Here is a 19,277-nt window from a genome sequence, read left to right as displayed (position 1 = left end):
ACGGCACAATCAGTTGGCCTGCGAGTTCACCAGATCTCACCCCTTTAAATTTTTTTTGTAAGGATATGTTAAAAATCAAATTTACCTTAAATCCTATACGAGTAAACGAGTTGAAGGCTGAGGTTCAGAATACGATTTGTAATACAATTCATCACTACACGTTATTAAAAGTTACTCAAAATGAATTCGTTAAAAGATTAAATTGTGTATCCAAGAAAATGGAGCTCATTTCGAGCAACTAATTAGTTAGATTACCATTTTTTTCGTTTTATTAAAATACGTTAAGATTTAATGTTTTTTTTTCATTTAAATAACCAATTTCTTGAGAGAGATTTTATTCTTAAAATTAACTCTATCGATCGATGCAATAAACGTGCAGGGTGCATTTATTTCAGATTAAAGCGGGTTCGATTCCCGCGTGTTGCTAGAAATTTAAAAAAATCTATGAATGCAGTTTTATTTCTTTTAAAAAGTAAAGCAATGTTTCCTTTAAGTAAAAATTTGTATCTCCAGTATTTAGAGTAATTTCCCTCCAGGTGGCATTACAAATTTCCACCCTGTATATAACCAGAAATAGAGACGAAATGTCATTTAATTTGTTTGAAAATTATTCTGCCAGACCATTACTGTGACAACTGCGCTCCAATTGGCCCGCCCTAATTCGTCAATTGTTTCACTTCAAATCGACCAATTTAACTTGAGCTTTACTACATTTTTTTTAATAGAGATGCGCCGAGTACAAGTTTTACCGAGTAACCGAGTACCGAATATTACTCGGTTTAACGTTTGCTGAGCCGAGTACTCGGCCGAGTTACTCGGTTCATTACAACCGGAATGCGATGATCCTAAAAGTCCCATTGCTCTAGAATTAGACCGATATGTCAATGAAATTGTTATTATTACTATTACCTGAACGCGCAGAAAGGCTTGTATTCCTACATCATAACTTGCCTTTGTTAAATTTTAAATATTAATAATGTCAACTTTCTTTTTAAATTACTGAATTGCTACAAATTGTTACCATTGTCTAGAATTTCTAGTTATAAATGACTTTTAATTATTTTAAATATATTGTTGGTTTTACTTTATTATGTCTATAGCTGTAATGCTTTATTTTAACCGAGTACTCTTCTCCTGAACCGACTTATTTGGCCGAGTACGTGTAGTAAAAAAACGACCGAGTACACATAGTAGCAAACGAGTACTCGATGAAATGTAATTCCGTTTGTTTTGTAATTAGATTATTTTGCTGTTTTTCCCACACAACCGAATGGAACAGCCCCCATTGTTAGAGATATTATCTTTATTACAATAAATATAGAATATTTTTGGAATATACGGAGACGTACACACAGGTCAGTTGTTGGCGCTGTACTATTTCAGTTTTGTAATGTGTTATTTCAGCGCAAATGAGTTTTGATTTAAAAGTTGACATAAGGTTTACCGTTTACCTGATGAGTTGCCAGGGATGGATGGCCTTTATTTCGTCTCTATTTTTGGTTATATAATAGATGTTCTTTACAAGTATACATTTCTTTGAATGCAAAAGAATAAAGCCGTGCCGCTTGCTGCGTCTTCTTTTTCATTTAAAGAAATGTAACCTTATCTCGTAGAAGTTTGTTCATTTTAACACATAGCAGCTTCGCGTCGCTTGGCTACAGCAATTGGCGAACCTTAATTATAGTGCCACTGTACCTACCTAGTGTCGGCTGTTTACCATGCGCCTGGTCAGTGCAAAGGTTTGAATTTCGTAAATCTGCAACACTTTGCTTATCAGCGACGTAATATAATTTTACTGTAGTCAATGTAACAGCAGTATTAAATTTAGTTAAAATAACTTAAAAGTATTTCTTTTTTTAATTTAAAAACTCGAATACACTTGTATGATCACTCACATTTGTTTAAACAAAATATGAAAAAGAATATGCAGCAAGTGGCACAGCTTTACTCTTTTGCTTTCAAAGAAATGTGTACTTGTATAGTAGAGAATATGTTCTTTATTATATTGCATTTTGTAAAGTGTTCGCGGCGTAGCTTGTTGCGTCTTCTTTTTAATTTTTTGTTAAGGAACCTTAACTTATAGGCTAATGTTTATTGCATGTAGATAATAAAAATAGGTTCTCACTACGACACTACTCAAAGTATATTGAGAGAAAAACGCCTTGAATGGAAGAAATAGCAAAATCAACCATTAAAGTAATTGCTCCTAAATTAAAGTTAGGCGCTATTTATAAAAGAGAATCTTTATGCGTGAACAGCCACCCTTCGAGGTGGATGATTTTCTTCAAAATTAAATGGGACCACTATGGAAGTACCCCCTTTCCAACAAAAAAAGAATCATGAAAATCGGTTCACAAATACCGGAGTTATCGCGTAACATACATACAAAAAAAGAACATAGTCGAATTGAGAACCTCTTCCTTTTTTGAAGTCGGTTAAAAATTAAAAATTATTAATATACAATTAAACCTTAGAGGATGGTAAAAAAAAGTCTAAGAATTAAACGAACAAACCAGTGTATTCATCGCCAATCACGTGGTGTGTCCAAGTGACGTTTGGTCATTTCACGCTTGACTGTGTCTATGCTTGAACAAAAATTAAATTCGAGTATGATTTACTGTCGCATTGTTATAAAGTCTCAAAGCACGCACCGTGTACGTATTTTGCCTATATTTAGTGCTCGCTATTTCCCTGACTCAATATGTTGGTGCCATGTAATTTGTAACCAGTGCCTATAGTTGATGTTTTACAGCTGAATGTCATGTAAAAACATTTGGACACATTTAAGTTCAAGCCTATTTATGGCTACAAATCGGCTTTAGTCTTCCTGAAGATTGTCAACATCTGTTTGCCCACGTATGACTTTTAGCACCTTCATGTCATCAGCAATAAAGTCGTTGTAGGTCTTCCCATTATGACGACAGTCTGTTGTTGTCAATAGTAGCTGCGATTATGTCGTCACATTTTTATCGTGATGTTTTATTTATGACGACTGTTGTTGTAGGTCTTCCCTTTGTCACGACAGTCTGTTCTCGTAACGTTAAAAAAGTCGTGTTGTACTATATGTGAACAACTTCATTTGTATATACAAACCACGACACTAAACTGCACTATCTGTCGTCACGGCATAATGGGAGCGCGCCTTTAGCGGAAAAGTATGAATTTGTGAGACGCCATGCTTGTCAACTACGTATTAGCCTAATTCTTACTGAAACATAACAGGTTTCAATTTAGTTAATGTGTAATGTTTATTTTAGTAATTAAATTCTAAATCTTGGAAACAGTGCATGATGATAATATCTATGCGGTCTGTGGTAATATCCAAATAAAACATCATTTACATTATTAATAAAAAAATTTATTTGAAGAATGGTTATTATCTATTAACAAATTGTTACATAGGCCAGTGATTATGTAATTCGTCGTTAGAATATATAATATTAAAACGTTTTTACATAGATGATATGCCTACGCTAATACTTATAGCTAGCCTCACCTAATGTGACCGATCACCACTCGCGCAGCCCTCTCTATTGGTCCATTATTTACCAATAGCAACGCAGACAATTGCTGTGTTTCAGCACCAACAATTATTTTGCCATTTCCTCATAGCTGTTTATTCAAAATAAATACGAAGTATTGTTGGCTACTGAAACTTACTTATATTCCGCTCCACTTTTTAAATATAACAATGGACCTTACCCGTGTTAACAGATAATCTACCAAATATTCAAATGCTTTAATCTAGATAGAAATAAACTAAAAATAAAATAAACATGTATAGTAAAATGTAAAATAAATGCATTCTATAAACCCTCTTTAAATTATTACCGTAATGAAATTCAACAAAGAAGATTAGAATTAAATAGTGTCGATTAATAAAGTCACGATAATTTCAAAATATTAAATTTGAGTGTCACATGATTACTATTTCTATACTGTGAAATATAGACATATAATCATTTGAGTTTACACATTATGCCTACCTACAGTCATAAAATCCGTCTCAAATAGAATTTTTACTCATCACCAAACAAGGCACTGTCATTTTGGTATATTGCTGATACGTATCCTCACTCCTAATTCACGGTATCGATGCATTTACATATTTGTTAATCGTCAATGAGTACAATACCTCAGGTCCTTACGATGTGAATGTGGACACTTCAGTCTCACAACAGACACGAACAAATTTCTCATACTTTTCGGCATTATTTACGACTCAAGGATCCACACGAATTCAACATCTCTACATATCCGAAATATTACTATTACAAAAATATCTATAATCTATATGCTAACTTATCGAAAGAATATGTTACTGGGAGATGATAAGGATGTCGTTAACAACGTATATGGTCGGGGATAGTGCAAATACACGTATGTATGTAGCATTGGCAAAAGTCACTAATCTGCACAAACCAAATTTTTACAGGAGAGGGATTTAGCGTTATCACTTTGTTATTTCAGTGGTCAGTAAGCATTGACTTATGTTTGTCTACGGACTGACAACAATAGATTACCGTAAATCAAGCTAATTTGGTTGACACGACATGTACGCGGATTTGGTTTGGACACTAAACTAACGAAATGGAAACTCATAATCAAATGCTAGGTGTAATTGCACTATCCTCGACGATTATGCCCTTTAGTATTGAATAGACGTTGCAAGTTAAGTGCAGGTTGCTTTGTTATAATCGATTATTGCGGCTGCTAATTTAATCTTGATTACTGAGACTACTATCTTTAGTCTGCATCGGTTTGGACAGTTAAATAAATGCATTACATCGTACAACTGCTAATGGCGAAAGAGGTCGGAGTAACCAGTAGTGTTTCTTAGGCCAGTAACGGTTCGCCGGTTGAAGGGCCAGCGGCGATCACAGAGGTCAACATCGCAGGATTTCTTCATGATAATTAATTGTAATGTATTTTTGAATATTAAAAAATTAATTATATCCAATTATATTTTATATCGAAAATATCGCGATTGTACTTTAAAAACCCAAACCCCACCCCAGGCATAATTTTTCAGTATATTTAGATTTTTTTATATAAATCAGTCACTATTATTATAGTGTAGTGTTAAATTTCGAGTATTTCCAACGAAACTTTGGATTTAGGATATATGCATTTTTTTTAATATGGTAGAAACCTTGCGACGGGACCTAAGAATAGACGTGGTGTTTCGCCGCTGTGTGTGTGTTTTGTTGTAGGCGGCAGTCTACCAGAGAGGCGACGAGTACCCGCCCGGGGGCACGCGGTTGCTGTGGCTGTAGTGCAGTTCGCTCCTGTTGTATTTCACATTGTCCTTATGCCCGTGCCCTCCTCTGTACCCATCACCGGTAATAGGGTTTCCTTCTGAAAATACAAACGTACGTTAATAAGGGCTTTTGGGCACATCTTTCCTCTAAGACAAACACGAAGGAATAAATAATATCAAAATGATGTGATGCTGGTTGCTAGAGATCGTGTCTAATTCTTACATGACAAGTAAAACTTAATTTTTCGTATTATAATGTCCACATGCACAGACAATCTAAAGGCTATAAACTAGAAGCATAATAAGTATTTCGGAATATTTATGAAGAAACAATGAAACTACATAAGGGTAAAATGCAACTCCAATATATTAGATAGGTATAGCCAAACTGCAAATCCATTGATAAACACTTCTGAAAGCTTTGTTATACTTAACTACAATATGGTAACCTAAGATTACAGTAACGTAACAAAAGTAAGACTAACTACGGTAGATTTAGAGATACATGTAAATAAAAAGTAAAAATATAGAGGAGATCAAGTGCGGCACAAGTAGTAAATCAGTAGGTATACGTATTTACAATAACAGTAAAAAGATAAGGAGATATTTAAATAAGTATCATCAATTCATTAACAATCGGTACAACAAGCGAGCTATAATCAAATTATACTTCTTACAATTTAACTTGCCTAAGCCTAAGCTATATATATATATATATATATATATATACTCTAAGAAACTAATCCAGCCCGAATTTTACGTAAGCAAATAATAAAATGGTATGGAGTGCTTAACTCGACTTGAAGGAATCGTCTTCTTGTTCTTTCCAAATAAAATATAACAGCATAAACAAGCTTGCTTAGACTACCTGAAAAAATATCTCAATTGAAGTTTAAGTTTCAAGATATTTTATCATTACTGTAATGGTGCAAAATGGCATTCCTTCAGTCTTAATTAAACACCCACCCATCGCTTGCCGGCGAATATAGTCTACATAGTACGTCTTAGGTTTGAAGTCTTCTGCATGCCGATTGAGAGTGAACAGGTATCCTGGGACATGTTTAGGGAATATAGGCGGAAAACCAGTCAGGGTATGCGGGCCGGGGACGACTGGTGTCTCCAGTGGAGTCACATCAGGAATTGGTCCATCACGTTCGTACTTAAATAAAGTCGGCGGAGGATTACAGTTCTCTAATAAAAAGGGATCAATCGGGCCGTCCAGAGATGGTATAGGATTGTATTTATAATCAGGTTGAGGCCTGTCCTCAAATTTTGAAGTTAGACCAACGAAGGCGTAAGGTGGCAATGGGTAATGTGGAATCTTATGTTCCTTAGGTTCAAGATAATGCTGAGCTGGAAAGGGCGGCCAGTGTCTGTCGAGGGCTAATTGAGGGGACAGAGAATCAGGATCAATTGTAGGATGCTGTTTTTCGGGATCATCACTTTTCAGCCCCAACAGAGTGTAAGGTGTTTGAAGCAAGCTTAGGCTCGGTTTGGTGGTTGACTCCACGTAGTATTCGGCGGGGCGGGGAGGCCAGTTACGGGTGAAGTAACGGTGGGTTGGCTGTGGTTCGAATGGATCGGGTTCGGGAAGGTAGGAACAATCAGGGTCGGCACCTCGCTGGCTGGCGGCTGGGTGGCGGCGGCGGGGCGGCGGCACCGACACTCCATCGCCGGTCACCGGGTTCCTCTTCGGTCGCGAGTACGTTGCTGACCAGTCACAGAATAATTGTTTTTCATTTGTTACATTAGCCTATCGTAGAGCCAAAGTCCCAACTCGCAATACTATTTGACTCCGGAGCCTGTGGTGCAATACAATGCACCTAATATTTAGATTCTAGAACTACCTTGGAAACTTTGGCTCTAACTTAAGTTTCTCGTAACGTATTCTAATAGGCATCCCTAATGTTATCATTTGTTGTTCTAATCATATGCTGTCATATGTACCGAGTCGTAATTGTTAGTATTCATGGCCTGTTTTGCGTACAAACAATAAGTAGTAACAGGATTCATTATTTTTATATTTACATAAACATACATAATAATATCATGCCTCATTCTAAGCAAAGCACTGCTTGAGTAAAAAATATTAGAGTTAATAGGCGTGTGCCTATTAGGTACAGTACCAGTAGCGTATGTCAAAATTTCATATCATCTTGGTTACTGTGTGTTCAGTTCGTATATATAGTAAATGCATGTTTGACAGGTGAAAACGTGTATCAGAGCGTAAACGAGTACGTAAGCGTATTAATCCTGGGGTAGCGTGCTCGAGTGCCAAATAACGCAGAGCGGACCGACAACCGTGACCGTACGCAGAACGTTTCTAAAAGCAGAAGACGCTTGTTTCTGAGTGCGGCTACACGTGGTTCGAATGTGGAATGGTTGCTTACTACACAATCCAGCAAGCAATATTTTGAAATGCTCACTATCTATACTTGTACTTATGTCATATTTTTATTTTGAAAGCATTCCATATTCAAACTGCCTACAAATCACCAGGGTCCCTCCGTAAAGCATGATTAAGAGCTGTAGTGTGTCAGAAAAAGTCGATTTGAATCGATTTTCAAATTATTACATTGGAAGTGACGAGATTTAAAAAACCAAAGTGAGAATAATAAAATTAATTACCTATTTGATGCGATTTGTGATGCATTTGTATTGTTACGTATGTATAAGTATTAGTACATTATTATATGTGTAACATAAATAAATTTCTCAATGATAAAACTCATTCGCGTGAGGTAGAGCGAGATCAATTTAATAACGAGAAAGTTATCGATATTTAATTAATTCTGTGTTTCAAAAATCGATTTAAATCAAGAGCCAGGGTAGCCCCTCAAAGCTGTGCAGTTACGCCTACTTCAGAAACGACTCACAGTGAGAGTGAAGACCGATGTCCCTTCCATTTTGGCTGGGTGTCGAAGAAGCACTGCCGTTCGCCATATGCTTGGGAGATGGTGCAGAAGAGCCGTTCATCTCGTGGTCTCCGAATTGAATGTGGCTTCGCACAGTGTCTGTCACCAGTGGAGCGACATGAGTCTGCACCGCCGCCGTCTGAAAGCAGAATTTAAAGAAGTTTCCAAGTCGAGGTCTTAGGTTTTCGCGATTGTTACACATAGGAAATGTAACTATTTTTCCGGATTTAAATAACAAATTACATTTAACAAAAGGAAACACAAACAAATGGTACTGCTTATTTCTATAAGAAATTTCTTCCTGCTGATCTAAATACAGGACAAAATAACTACAATAAATAATCTTCTAATCTGCATTAAGTTGCAGCTGCACTGTGTCACATACACAATTAACCTTACATATCTACCTTAGTTGTTAGGTCATAGTTGTTGTAGGTACCGGAAATAACTAACCTGGCCGAAGAGTCTGGAGTGTGTGTCTAGCTTGTCGCGTGAGACACGCGGGCGGTTGATGCCATTCCTCTTATGACCATTGTCGTTGGCATCAGACTTGAACAGCTCACCAATAGAGCTCTTCGGGGCATTCGGAACCCTTTAACAAAAATATACATTGCATTTCTCATATGCATCTAGAATTGCCACAAGAGTATATAAATACATTTATTAAAACAATGTACTGGGACCAAATCACGCTTTTTATGTAAATGTAATGCGTACGGAACTTTTTTATGACGTGATAGAACGCATCAAATTTCTGTAACCAATCTTTTAAGCGCCCATCCCATTACGAAATTTAATACGAGAGTTCATAAAAAATTAACGTGTAAGTACAGCACGCCCCCCGGAGTGGACACGCATGGACATCATTACCTGCATGCAGGAGGGGCTCACTTCCGTAGGGGAAGCCGAAGCCATTGGTCAATACATGCCACAAATCAATAGCCCTATTCGAGTTAAAAAGCCGTAGAAGTTGTTGACTTTTTTATTTTATATTTTTTAAATTTATTTAAATGAGTAGCCAAATTATTTCAGTGAATAAACTAAATAGCTAAGTACAGGTATTACAAACTATACAGCGTTTCTTACAAATGACAAAAGGAATTTATGACGTTCCTAATGTAAGATTTCGGGGACAAGCGGATGTCGTAGTTAATTAAAGGCTTATAATATTTGACAAGCTTTGCGATTGTTCGGGGTGCAAGCAGGCGCAGTGGCAGTCACTATACTCGCTACAGATGCCAGCGGGTGATAGCAATTCCCACTTATAAAACAGCATATTTGAGCTTTGAAGTTTAACGTTATCTAGCCATCTTGCGCCTCGTTGAATTGCTAGCCTCGATTTGCTGTATTGTTAAATGTTTTGTAGAAAGTTGTTTTGCAATGGCAACTTTTATCACGGTAAACCATAAAGTAACACTCCTATCAGACGCTGAAAAAAGGAATCGTCGCCACTAAACAGCGTTGTTAAACATTATGCAATGGCCTATTACCAGTTTAGAAACATACACATGGTTAGGATTGCTTCAAATTAACCAACAAAGGAACTAAGCACGGCTTTTGAGACATTTCTTTGTTGAATGAATGTAGTACGCATTGTAAATCCTAAAAAGTGTAGCCGTTTAACAGTTTTAATTAAATATTAAACTAGAGTTGAGTTAAAATGAGTTTTCAACAAACGTGAGTCGAGACAGTGGCAATACGGTTATAGAGCAAATTCTCAGTCCGATTTTACTCAATTTTTACCGGTAAGTGCATTAAGCACCATTCTGGCGATTATACATTATGTATAAATTCAAGTTAAAGAATTTTAAAGATGTTTTACGTGACCAAATGTTTTGATTAATGACACCATTCATCTACATTAGTGAATAGAATACCAATTAGACCAATCCGTACTATGATCTGAAATTGATAAAACTCGCCCAATTAATTATATACGCGATGTTGCCTATTAAGTTCAACTCTTTCATTTCCAACTCTTATTTTCCCCATTATCGATATCAATAGTAGATAGTGAGGTGAGATGAAAATGGAAGTCTATGTGATTGGTTACATGAGGCGTAATGATATGGCTACATATACGCCATGACACAGCCCTAGGGGCACGTGGAGCGCGCGTGCGCCGCCACCACCGCGCCTGCGCCGCGGGCATACCGCGCAAATTACGCATCATCACGAGCGGTGCAATCAAGTGCACTCGCGCGGCTTAGCTGCATCGCGGAAGTGATAACAGCTTTGATTGAAAACTAACTGTCCATTATGTATGCATACTGTTATTCTAAGAAAACATCATTATTAAGCCATAGCGAGACCGCTGTGTAACCGCCCCATGCTTATTTTCAAACTACGAAAACAAATTGTACTTACGGCGCATCTATAATTAGCTAGAGGAAGAAAGTATGCAAGAGAAATGTGTTTAATTGTAATATACATAACAGGCCCTGCGTACGCGCCACACGCAACATGGCGTCGACAGGGCACGGCTACCAAAATAAACAGTTAACAAGGAGGGGATGATGGAGAAAACGGCCGCTGCAATATAATATATTCCATATTTCGAAAGGAAATGTAATGACAACGATGTTTCGTTATCAATCTAACAGCGTATCTGGATTTCAAGCAGCTTTTGAACTTTCAATAAGATGGATACTTAAAAATCACCACACCTGTAATGCTAAACTTCCGTTAATTTAAAAGTTAAAAGATAAAATATTTTGAGGCGGGTAATAGTACTAGATGGCAAGAAAATTCATGCGTAATGAGAGTTGCCGTTTTCGTTGAATAGTTCCATATATCTAAGAATGACTTGGTAAAAGATTTCAAAAGTGGTCACTCGAGTAATAGTTTTACGCCTCTGCAGCATGGTTTTGCTCTATAAATGCCAGGAATAACGAGACTACGTTAATGATATCTACAGTAATGAGAGATCGTAACTTTATCATACGCGGAACGACAGGAGAAACTGTTCTTCGTCTGCAAATGAAAGGCAATACATTACGTTCTTATGGAGAACTACGTTAGTTTACTTTCTCGCCAATTTAAATTTTATCGTATAAAGGCCAAACATTTTGTACTTTTCCTTTTTCACGGTGCATAGAGAAGTAGATATATGTGTAATAAAAGCACTAAAATGTATAGGCAGTAGGTTCACACAATCCGTGTTACTACCAAAAAGAAATTTCTAGAGAAACCTTAATTGAAGCCAGGTTGTGAATTATAAAATAACCATTTGCATATCTGATTGATTCGTCATTGGACGAATTGCGGTCATAGGTACTCACATAGGAAAAGGTTTTCAGATAAATTACCGAGAATTTAATTATTCATTCTTATATATATTGGAGTTTTCTAAAATGTTTTTATCTTTGAAATTGATTTCAAGTAAACGAGGCCGTTTTATATTAGGATGTTCATCAGCGATACCCGCAAATCATGAAGATGTAGAAATGTTGGTATACAATGTAATGTTTGTAATTGACCAATGGCTTACCGTACCACATTTCGACTGCGCGAGATTCGAATAACTGCACGCTCTTGGGCGCAACACGTCTAAAAAAAACAAATTGGTTCAAATTACACGTTCTCTGTCTAGCGAAGTTCAAATTACAAGCAGCTTATCTTCTTTCACTAGCGTTTTCATTTCTACCATCTGGCCATTTTAAATTTACGTGTCGAGTGCAAGAGACAGTCATAAACTTTCTATTTACATTTTTTTGACGGCAAATATAAATTGGTGGAGAGATTTCGTCAGGCACGGATAACCTGCAATATTGTTGTTTCGTGACAATAATAGATAATAATCATTTAGATATCTCTGTAGCTTTAATTTATTTAAGTAGTCAAATGAGATTACATTTCTATTATTGTAGGTGTTTTTGACCTACACAGATAATAAGTTTTTCAAGTATTTACCTTTATCTACATGCTATACGTGCCGTAGACGCTTAGTACTTAACTACTTCTTTAGAGTTATACAGGTATCCTCGATTTTAAAGTTTGTACTACAATGCGTGTAAATATTAGAAAAAAAGAAACGAGGGTATGTAGTTTAAGTCAAATGCGAAACATTTTAGTTAGGTACCATTTTTGAGACTTAAAATATCCGCTCACGAATACGAATTTTCGAAAATGGCACAGGACATCTGTGTGGCACCATCAATCAGGCATGTCTAAGGAAAAAGACGTAATTCTTTGCTCGTTTATGTTTTTACGTATTTTACCCATTTCGCACCTGTCACGTACACGAGTCGCTTAGGCCAACAACGACCTGCAGCACGTGCTAAACGTCCATATTTTAATAGACGTTAAGACGCATACCTATGCGGCAACGCGATACAGGAAGATAACACAACACTGATCCATTGTTTAATTTCCATTGGCTTCTCGATACGTAATATGTCGATGATTTTTCAACAGAAGAGGCAATGCAATCGATTTCATCAAAATTATGTATTGTACATACCGTCAATAGGACTCGCGCGCGCACCGTCGTCGGTGTTAAAAGTGCGTTGGTAAAGTCAATCAATATGTTTACTTAGTGCAATAGTTACGACTATTTCACATTGTTCTTGGAATTATGGAGAATACTATTATATCTACTAGCATTTCCCACGTGTAAGATTCTTTGTTCCGAGTCCTAAGTATCTGATAATTGAAGTTGCTGACTTCGAATTACTTCGTTTAATGAACGCTTTTGAAATTCTTTCGAAAACTGTTTCACGTTCGAAAAAAGTTACTATATTAAGCTCATATGTAAATTAGATTGATCTAATGTTGATTTTACGGTGTAGGAAAGAGTTTTTGACGTCTGAAGTTGCATTAAATGAAGTGTCTGCCGACTTTTCGAAGCCCGGTCGAACTAGAATAGGGAAGTACATGATTTGAAGTGCATGCCAAAAATTTGCTTCACACAAGTGAAAATTGTAAAGGAAACTATGAAGGTAGGTCTTTTTAAATTGTCTTCGTAATTTATATTACCAGTATTTTGACATAAGCCCTAATACAAATCTCAGTTGCTAATAAAAAAATATATAGTAACTGATCTTATTACTAATGCGTACCTACATCGGCTTTACTTCACAAATTTTACTAATTTTCTTGCTTAACATTGAGTACAAAAGATCAGAGCAAAGTGTTAAGTTAGTATGAATATGACATGACTATGATAATACTGTAAATTAGTCTTTGCCTCTATGGTGACCAGATTATTTGTACCTAGTTTTTTACCTTAAACGCGGCACCCGAAACGGTCTTTTTGGGTGTTATTATATAACTCACGAACACGGTACGAGGCCATTAACCTGGCCGCCGCTAGCGTCTGGTAGGCGTCTGTGACCTTAAACATTTATTACAATCCTCACAACACTGATCCATTGTTTAATTTCCATTGGCTTCTCGATACGTAATATGTCGATAAATTTTCAACAGAAGAGGCAATGCAATCGATTTCATCAAAATTATGTATTGTGCTTACCATCAATAGGACTCGCGCGCGCGCCGTCGGTGTTAAAAGTGCGTTGGTAAAGTCAATCAATATGTTTACTTAGTGCAATAGTTACGACTATTTCACATTGTTCTTGGAATTATAAAGATTTACGTTTGTGGTGCGGATATTTATTCATTCTCTGACCAAGGAAGTCAGGAATAAATAATCTTCGTTACACCTCATTAACTGCCTCTAAAGGATTTAGGTATACGATTGATATTTTCATAAAACCTGGACTACTTAGCGTCGGAATAATCAATCAATGTCACTCTGGAACTAGGCCAGGCTTTGTGATTCAGCTCATTCGCCTATTAAGTTTCTCTTATTAAATTAGAAACGGTAACTAATTCATTCGTAATAACCGAAGTGTTTATTACGTATGGCATTAGTAAAATATTTTATTTACAACGTAGGCTACCATTTTACTTTTTTTACATTTATGAGTGCTATTAGATTCTAAATTAGTAGTATTGAGTTGCGAATAATTTTGCAATACGACGTTGAAATTTTAATCAATCTACGTACCTATATCTTTTCGACACAAAGTGATATCTATCATGAATGTAAACGTAATATCTGATAATTTTATTTAAGTGTCTGCAGTGACTCCCGAGGTTAATGGCGTGACCCCTTGGTGAAGTGGTTCATTATTCATCAAATACAATTACCTCTTACTAATTTCTATGTCCATCGAGATTATGAATCTAACTTTTCTAACCACAATTCTTCATAAACTTACTTATTTATACACGACACCAATTTTGAACGCTATATATACATATTACATAATGTTACAATTCTCAAGAAATTATTTTTGACACATTGTATCTGTTTGTGTGACCCACTTCATGAACGAATGTACCAAATTGATTCTCGCAAAAAAAAGCTTTTACCGAGTCACACAAAATTTTTATTCGGTACCATAGAAATCCACTATGTGATGGATCTTCTTGTGTACATGACTGCTAGCAGAAAACGTGAGTTTTGCGGTAAAGTTATTAATTGTATTCGATTTCGAATTGATAATTTTCGTTCTGCAACGTATTTTTAATGTATTACAAGATGAGTTTAACAGTGAAATTTAGAATCAATAAAGTCTATCTATAAAATTTTGTGAATATAGGTACATTATGTTCCACGCATAAACAATTATTGGACATAAATTTAAACTAGCTTCTCATTTCCCCGTTTATTGTACTCACTTACGGTTTATGCAAAAGTACGCATAGGGCCATAAGTAGAGCTGGTATATTTGAACAAGTCTTTAGCTAAACCGACTCCCTATGCTGTCCGATCAAGAAGCTCTAATGGTTCAAGTGTAGGTAATCGTTGGCCTGGTTCTCCGAGTGTCATCAATCAATAATCCGCAATAGGCCTCACTGGCACTCTGCCAGATGCGGGCCACTCTCTGATACAGCGCGTCCGCGGCGGGATGCATCTGGGAACATTTACTGGTCTTTGGAAATTCTAAAAACTCTGACGACCGTACGAAGCGTGTAATACAATAGCCCGCTGAACTTTGAATACAATAGAACAGAATAGAAAATTGTTTATTCCGTAAACGTCACAGAACACCTACATTTCATAACTACTTCGAATCGTTCTCTTATCAAATTATATTAAATATTAATCCCGGCGTGATTTGACGGTCCTTATATGGCATATATTTAAGGAAGTGTTCAGTGTAAATGTCTATAAATAAATTAAAAGTGATTTGATTCAACATATTGAAACAACACAAGAGGCGTGTAATATAAATAACAAACAAATTGTTATTTTATTGCCCCGCCATTGAAAGGCAACAGCTGCGTAGGAGGTTAAACCGCCGTAGCGCCTCGATTGGGCTCTCAATTTTATTCGATTAAGACTCGATTGTGACATTAATTGATATGGTTGTTTTCTAAACAGTCTTAATTAATTTACAGCTGGTGCGTTTACTCGGACATCAGATTGGTTTAAAAAGTGACAGGCACTTGTCGTATGTCAGATCTACAATTTAATGGATAGGCAATAGTCCCGCTTATGTCGAAGTTAATTAGGCAATATTTTAAATGGCTTCCGCTAGCTATCCGCAAATGTTGGAGAGATGGCAATGTCGGTGGCTTGCAGTAGGTATGATCGAGATAGCAATGCGTAAGATTTACGATGTGCCGAGAGAAGCCGCCGCGGATTCGTGTTCGAAAGCAACAAAGAGGATGATTGAGTGCCTTTATTAGTTTCGTAATTAACCTAATTCGTGTTTGTAAAATGTGATTAATATGTTGCTTTAACACTTTTATGTAACTCACTTGAAAGCGACGCCTTGTGAAAGCTAATAACCACAATCAGACCCGCGGAAGGGTCTACATTGTTTCTACTTTTTAAAATTAATGTTGTATACTCTACATCTCATTTCATTTAAAGAGTTTTTCCATTAATCGTGAGTGTTCATATCGTAGTAGGTTAATGTACTGCAAATTAATAGAGAAAGTGTGTTAAGGTATTCTCACCATGAACTTCGGTTAAACACGAATGGCGGTGGCACGTAAAGTGTCAATACACCACAAATTAGTTTCAAAATATGAGTTACAAAATGTTTAATGGTTTTTACTATCACAAAACATAACTATGTACAACATACTTTATTTAGCGGAAACACATAAATCACGTTCAATGGTTAAAACTAAAATTCGAAATTAGCTTAATATTTGAGGTAAAAGGATTAAACATTGTCTTATTAAGCTATTACTAATTTTAGAGATTCTTAATATAGAATAGTGATATAGCCGGCGCACGTTCAGTCATTATCTTGATCAATTAATGTTTTATTTTGACATAGCGATTTTATACTTCAACGAATTTGTGGAGATATATTAACAAGCTATTTAATGGGAATCGACGGTGTTGTGAACATGTTTGAAATATTGAGCACCGGCCGGCGCTTCTCTATGTAAACGGCGTGTGTTGCAGGAAAGAGAATTCGCTTTAGTAGTTTTCCTTAGGTAAATTATCGTAGGTTTTCTATAAATAACAAAGTAACGGGGTTTACATGAGGCGCAGTGAGCACGTCGGGACGAGGGTCACCTCTGGCCCGGATTATGATTAACATGTCAGGGAGTGCGCGTGGGAACAGCGCTTGCGCCGCGTTGACTTGTGAAATTACCTGCAAATTGCGCCCACTGCTACACGTAACCGATGAAGACGTAGGTACCTGCATCTGTAACTAGTGAGTGCAATCTGTATTGACTGCGAGGCGATGCGTATAGTGCTGTTTACAGTCTGCATTCGTGCTGTACTGCTAGTCAGAGCAACAATTCGAGTTATACTTAGCACAATATACAGACACAATAAAGACTATCTTTATCTATCTATCTTTAAAGATTATCTTTCTCAAGGGCTTTTCTTAAGAGTTCCAGAAAGTAGAAGTGTCATTTGTAAAAATATAATTGAAATGTTATATAGTTACAAAAATAAATCCGTCAACGTATGTATTCATAGCAAGTTGTACCTATAATAGATACTGGGAATCAAACCCACTTATTACATATTACACACGGAATGTTTCTTTGTTAATGGAAAGAAGTCATGAAAATCAGACATTTTTACTACAGCGATCCGTCTCAAAATGTGGTAGACTATCATCAGCAGCAGTTCCATATATTTTGGTCGAATAGGTATGAACGTTTAAAAATTTCGCTACAATTTAAATACGAGTATTGCGAAATAAGGCTAAATTCCGATATTGAGTAAAGCATTAAAAAAGGGTCTGCGTTTCAGTCCATTTACCCGAATTGTATGCTTGCAGTTGAAATGATAAGGATGAACACGCACGCAAAATTATTTGGATTCGCATGTCCGCTATAGCATGATATAAAATATGTAATATTCCATGAGAAACGCTTGATGGATGACATGATGAGTTACCTACTCAAACTACGTTGAAACGACCCACAACATGAGCTTGCCATGATTCTACCTCATACTATTGCACGATGAATCTTAAATCACAAACCATCAATGGTTAATTAATGCAAAAATGTTCAGTTCTACAGTTGCTTTTTATTGTTATTGAGAATAAGCTCTTACTCTTGATGGAAATCCATCAGTGTATTTTAAAGAAACACATGTCATACGCCTACGATTTACAAGTTCGAATCTTGTTTTTTGTGCTGTAAAGGCAAATTTAGATGGGGTTTATCATAAAAGTTTTTTTTATAATATAAACTGACGTGACGTGCAAGTCGTGTGCCTGATGGTAAGTTACACATCTGTTCATAACAGTTGCAGTGCTTAGAGCTTTATCGCCTGTCATCCTGAGACATAACTTCACAAGTCCCATGTGCCCGTAATTTCACCAGCACCGAAACCCAGTACAAACAGAACAGAACCAGAACGCAGTAATGCTGACATTTCTACTTGGCGGCAGAAATAGATAAGGTGGCAGTACTTCTCTGGACGAACACCTTTACTAGGAGCTCTATTGCTCTATGACAAAAGACGACCGTATTGCGAAAGTAATACAACCTCGACAGTAGTTTAAAATTGTGTGAAAATAATTCTATCTGCCTTACGTTCAATTTTTATTGGACGTTATTACTGTTACTTTTAAAGTGCGTTACCATTTTAAATATGGTTTTTTGGTGCATACTTAAAACATACAAAAGTTAAATTCAATACTAATATTTAAACCTAACTGGAAATAATCAATAATAACAGACACCGGAAGTTACGGAACTTGTTCTCATTATGTGAATAATAAGAAAGTAATAAATATGTATCTGAGAATGCGACGAGACAAGACCATGGGCGGTAGTTTACGGTCAGCGAAGAGACCCTACTGCGTTATCGCAAATTAAACGCCAGTCACTAATTTACGACATTCAAGTCGCCGGGGGCCACGTGAGAATAAACCTTTCTGATGATGCATATGTCAGACGTCCTACACTCGGTTAACATTAGAACCATGCTGCCCACTCCGATAAATCCAGCCTGCACAGGAAATCTTATTTGCTATGTTGTCTTGAAAACGTACCTGAAACAAAAAAAAAAACATAGTTACGATTTGAACAAGTTATTGCATTACATGACTTGCAAAAGAGCAAGCTTTAATGGTAATATGTAGATGTTGAACAATATGCTTACAATTACAAGAGACTCATTAGAACGTTCCGGTCACTCGGAGGCAGCTAATCAGTGGTTGAGCAGCGGCTGCGCGCGCGCAGGCGAGTGAGCACGATACAAGAAACGGTACCGTACCGGTCGCGCTCTGAATCTCATCCGGCAAAAAGTACCGGACAAAGAAACCGATGACTCGCTGCAGTCACGGTGTGAACACGTGACTTGACATCTCACACAATGCAATATCAAAATTCAGTAAGAAGTAGGCAGCACTGCCATTCTATATAATATTATATTTGCAGATGTTTGTCAAGTAAGGCAGTTACGGCATATTCTCCTATTTGAGAAAACTAACAATAGACTAATATTAGGTATGTAATATTGATAGTACTCGTATAACGGCAATTACAAACCCTATCTACCTACTAACTATTGATTACACTATTATATCTACGTAATAGACGAATGTAGTGGCCAATATATTTATTTGATCAAAATCTTCTTGCCACGTTAATAAAAG

At 36.5% G+C, this 19,277-nt stretch overlaps 1 protein-coding gene across 1 annotated transcript in view; it reads right to left on the bottom strand.

Moving 5' to 3' along the window:
• Positions 1–4,139: 4,139 nt before the first annotated feature.
• LOC113239848 (microtubule-associated protein Jupiter) overlaps positions 4,140–19,277 on the bottom strand; it is a 42,224-nt gene continuing 27,086 nt past the window's right edge. The window contains exons 2-5 of the mRNA XM_026476999.1: positions 8,629–8,767; positions 8,137–8,314; positions 6,878–6,970; positions 4,140–5,358 (exon numbers count right to left, since the gene is read on the bottom strand). Of these exons, the coding sequence (XP_026332784.1) occupies positions 5,222–5,358; positions 6,878–6,970; positions 8,137–8,314; positions 8,629–8,767 (547 nt within the window). The 3' untranslated portion in view covers positions 4,140–5,221. The remainder of the gene's footprint in view (positions 5,359–6,877; positions 6,971–8,136; positions 8,315–8,628; positions 8,768–19,277) is intronic.

Source organism: Hyposmocoma kahamanoa, unplaced genomic scaffold, assembly GCF_003589595.1.
Source record: "Hyposmocoma kahamanoa isolate Upper Pololo Valley unplaced genomic scaffold, ASM358959v1 100021, whole genome shotgun sequence".
In the NCBI taxonomy this organism is placed as follows: Eukaryota; Metazoa; Arthropoda; class Insecta; order Lepidoptera; family Cosmopterigidae; genus Hyposmocoma; species Hyposmocoma kahamanoa.
This window is presented reverse-complemented; position numbering and strand designations above follow the sequence as displayed.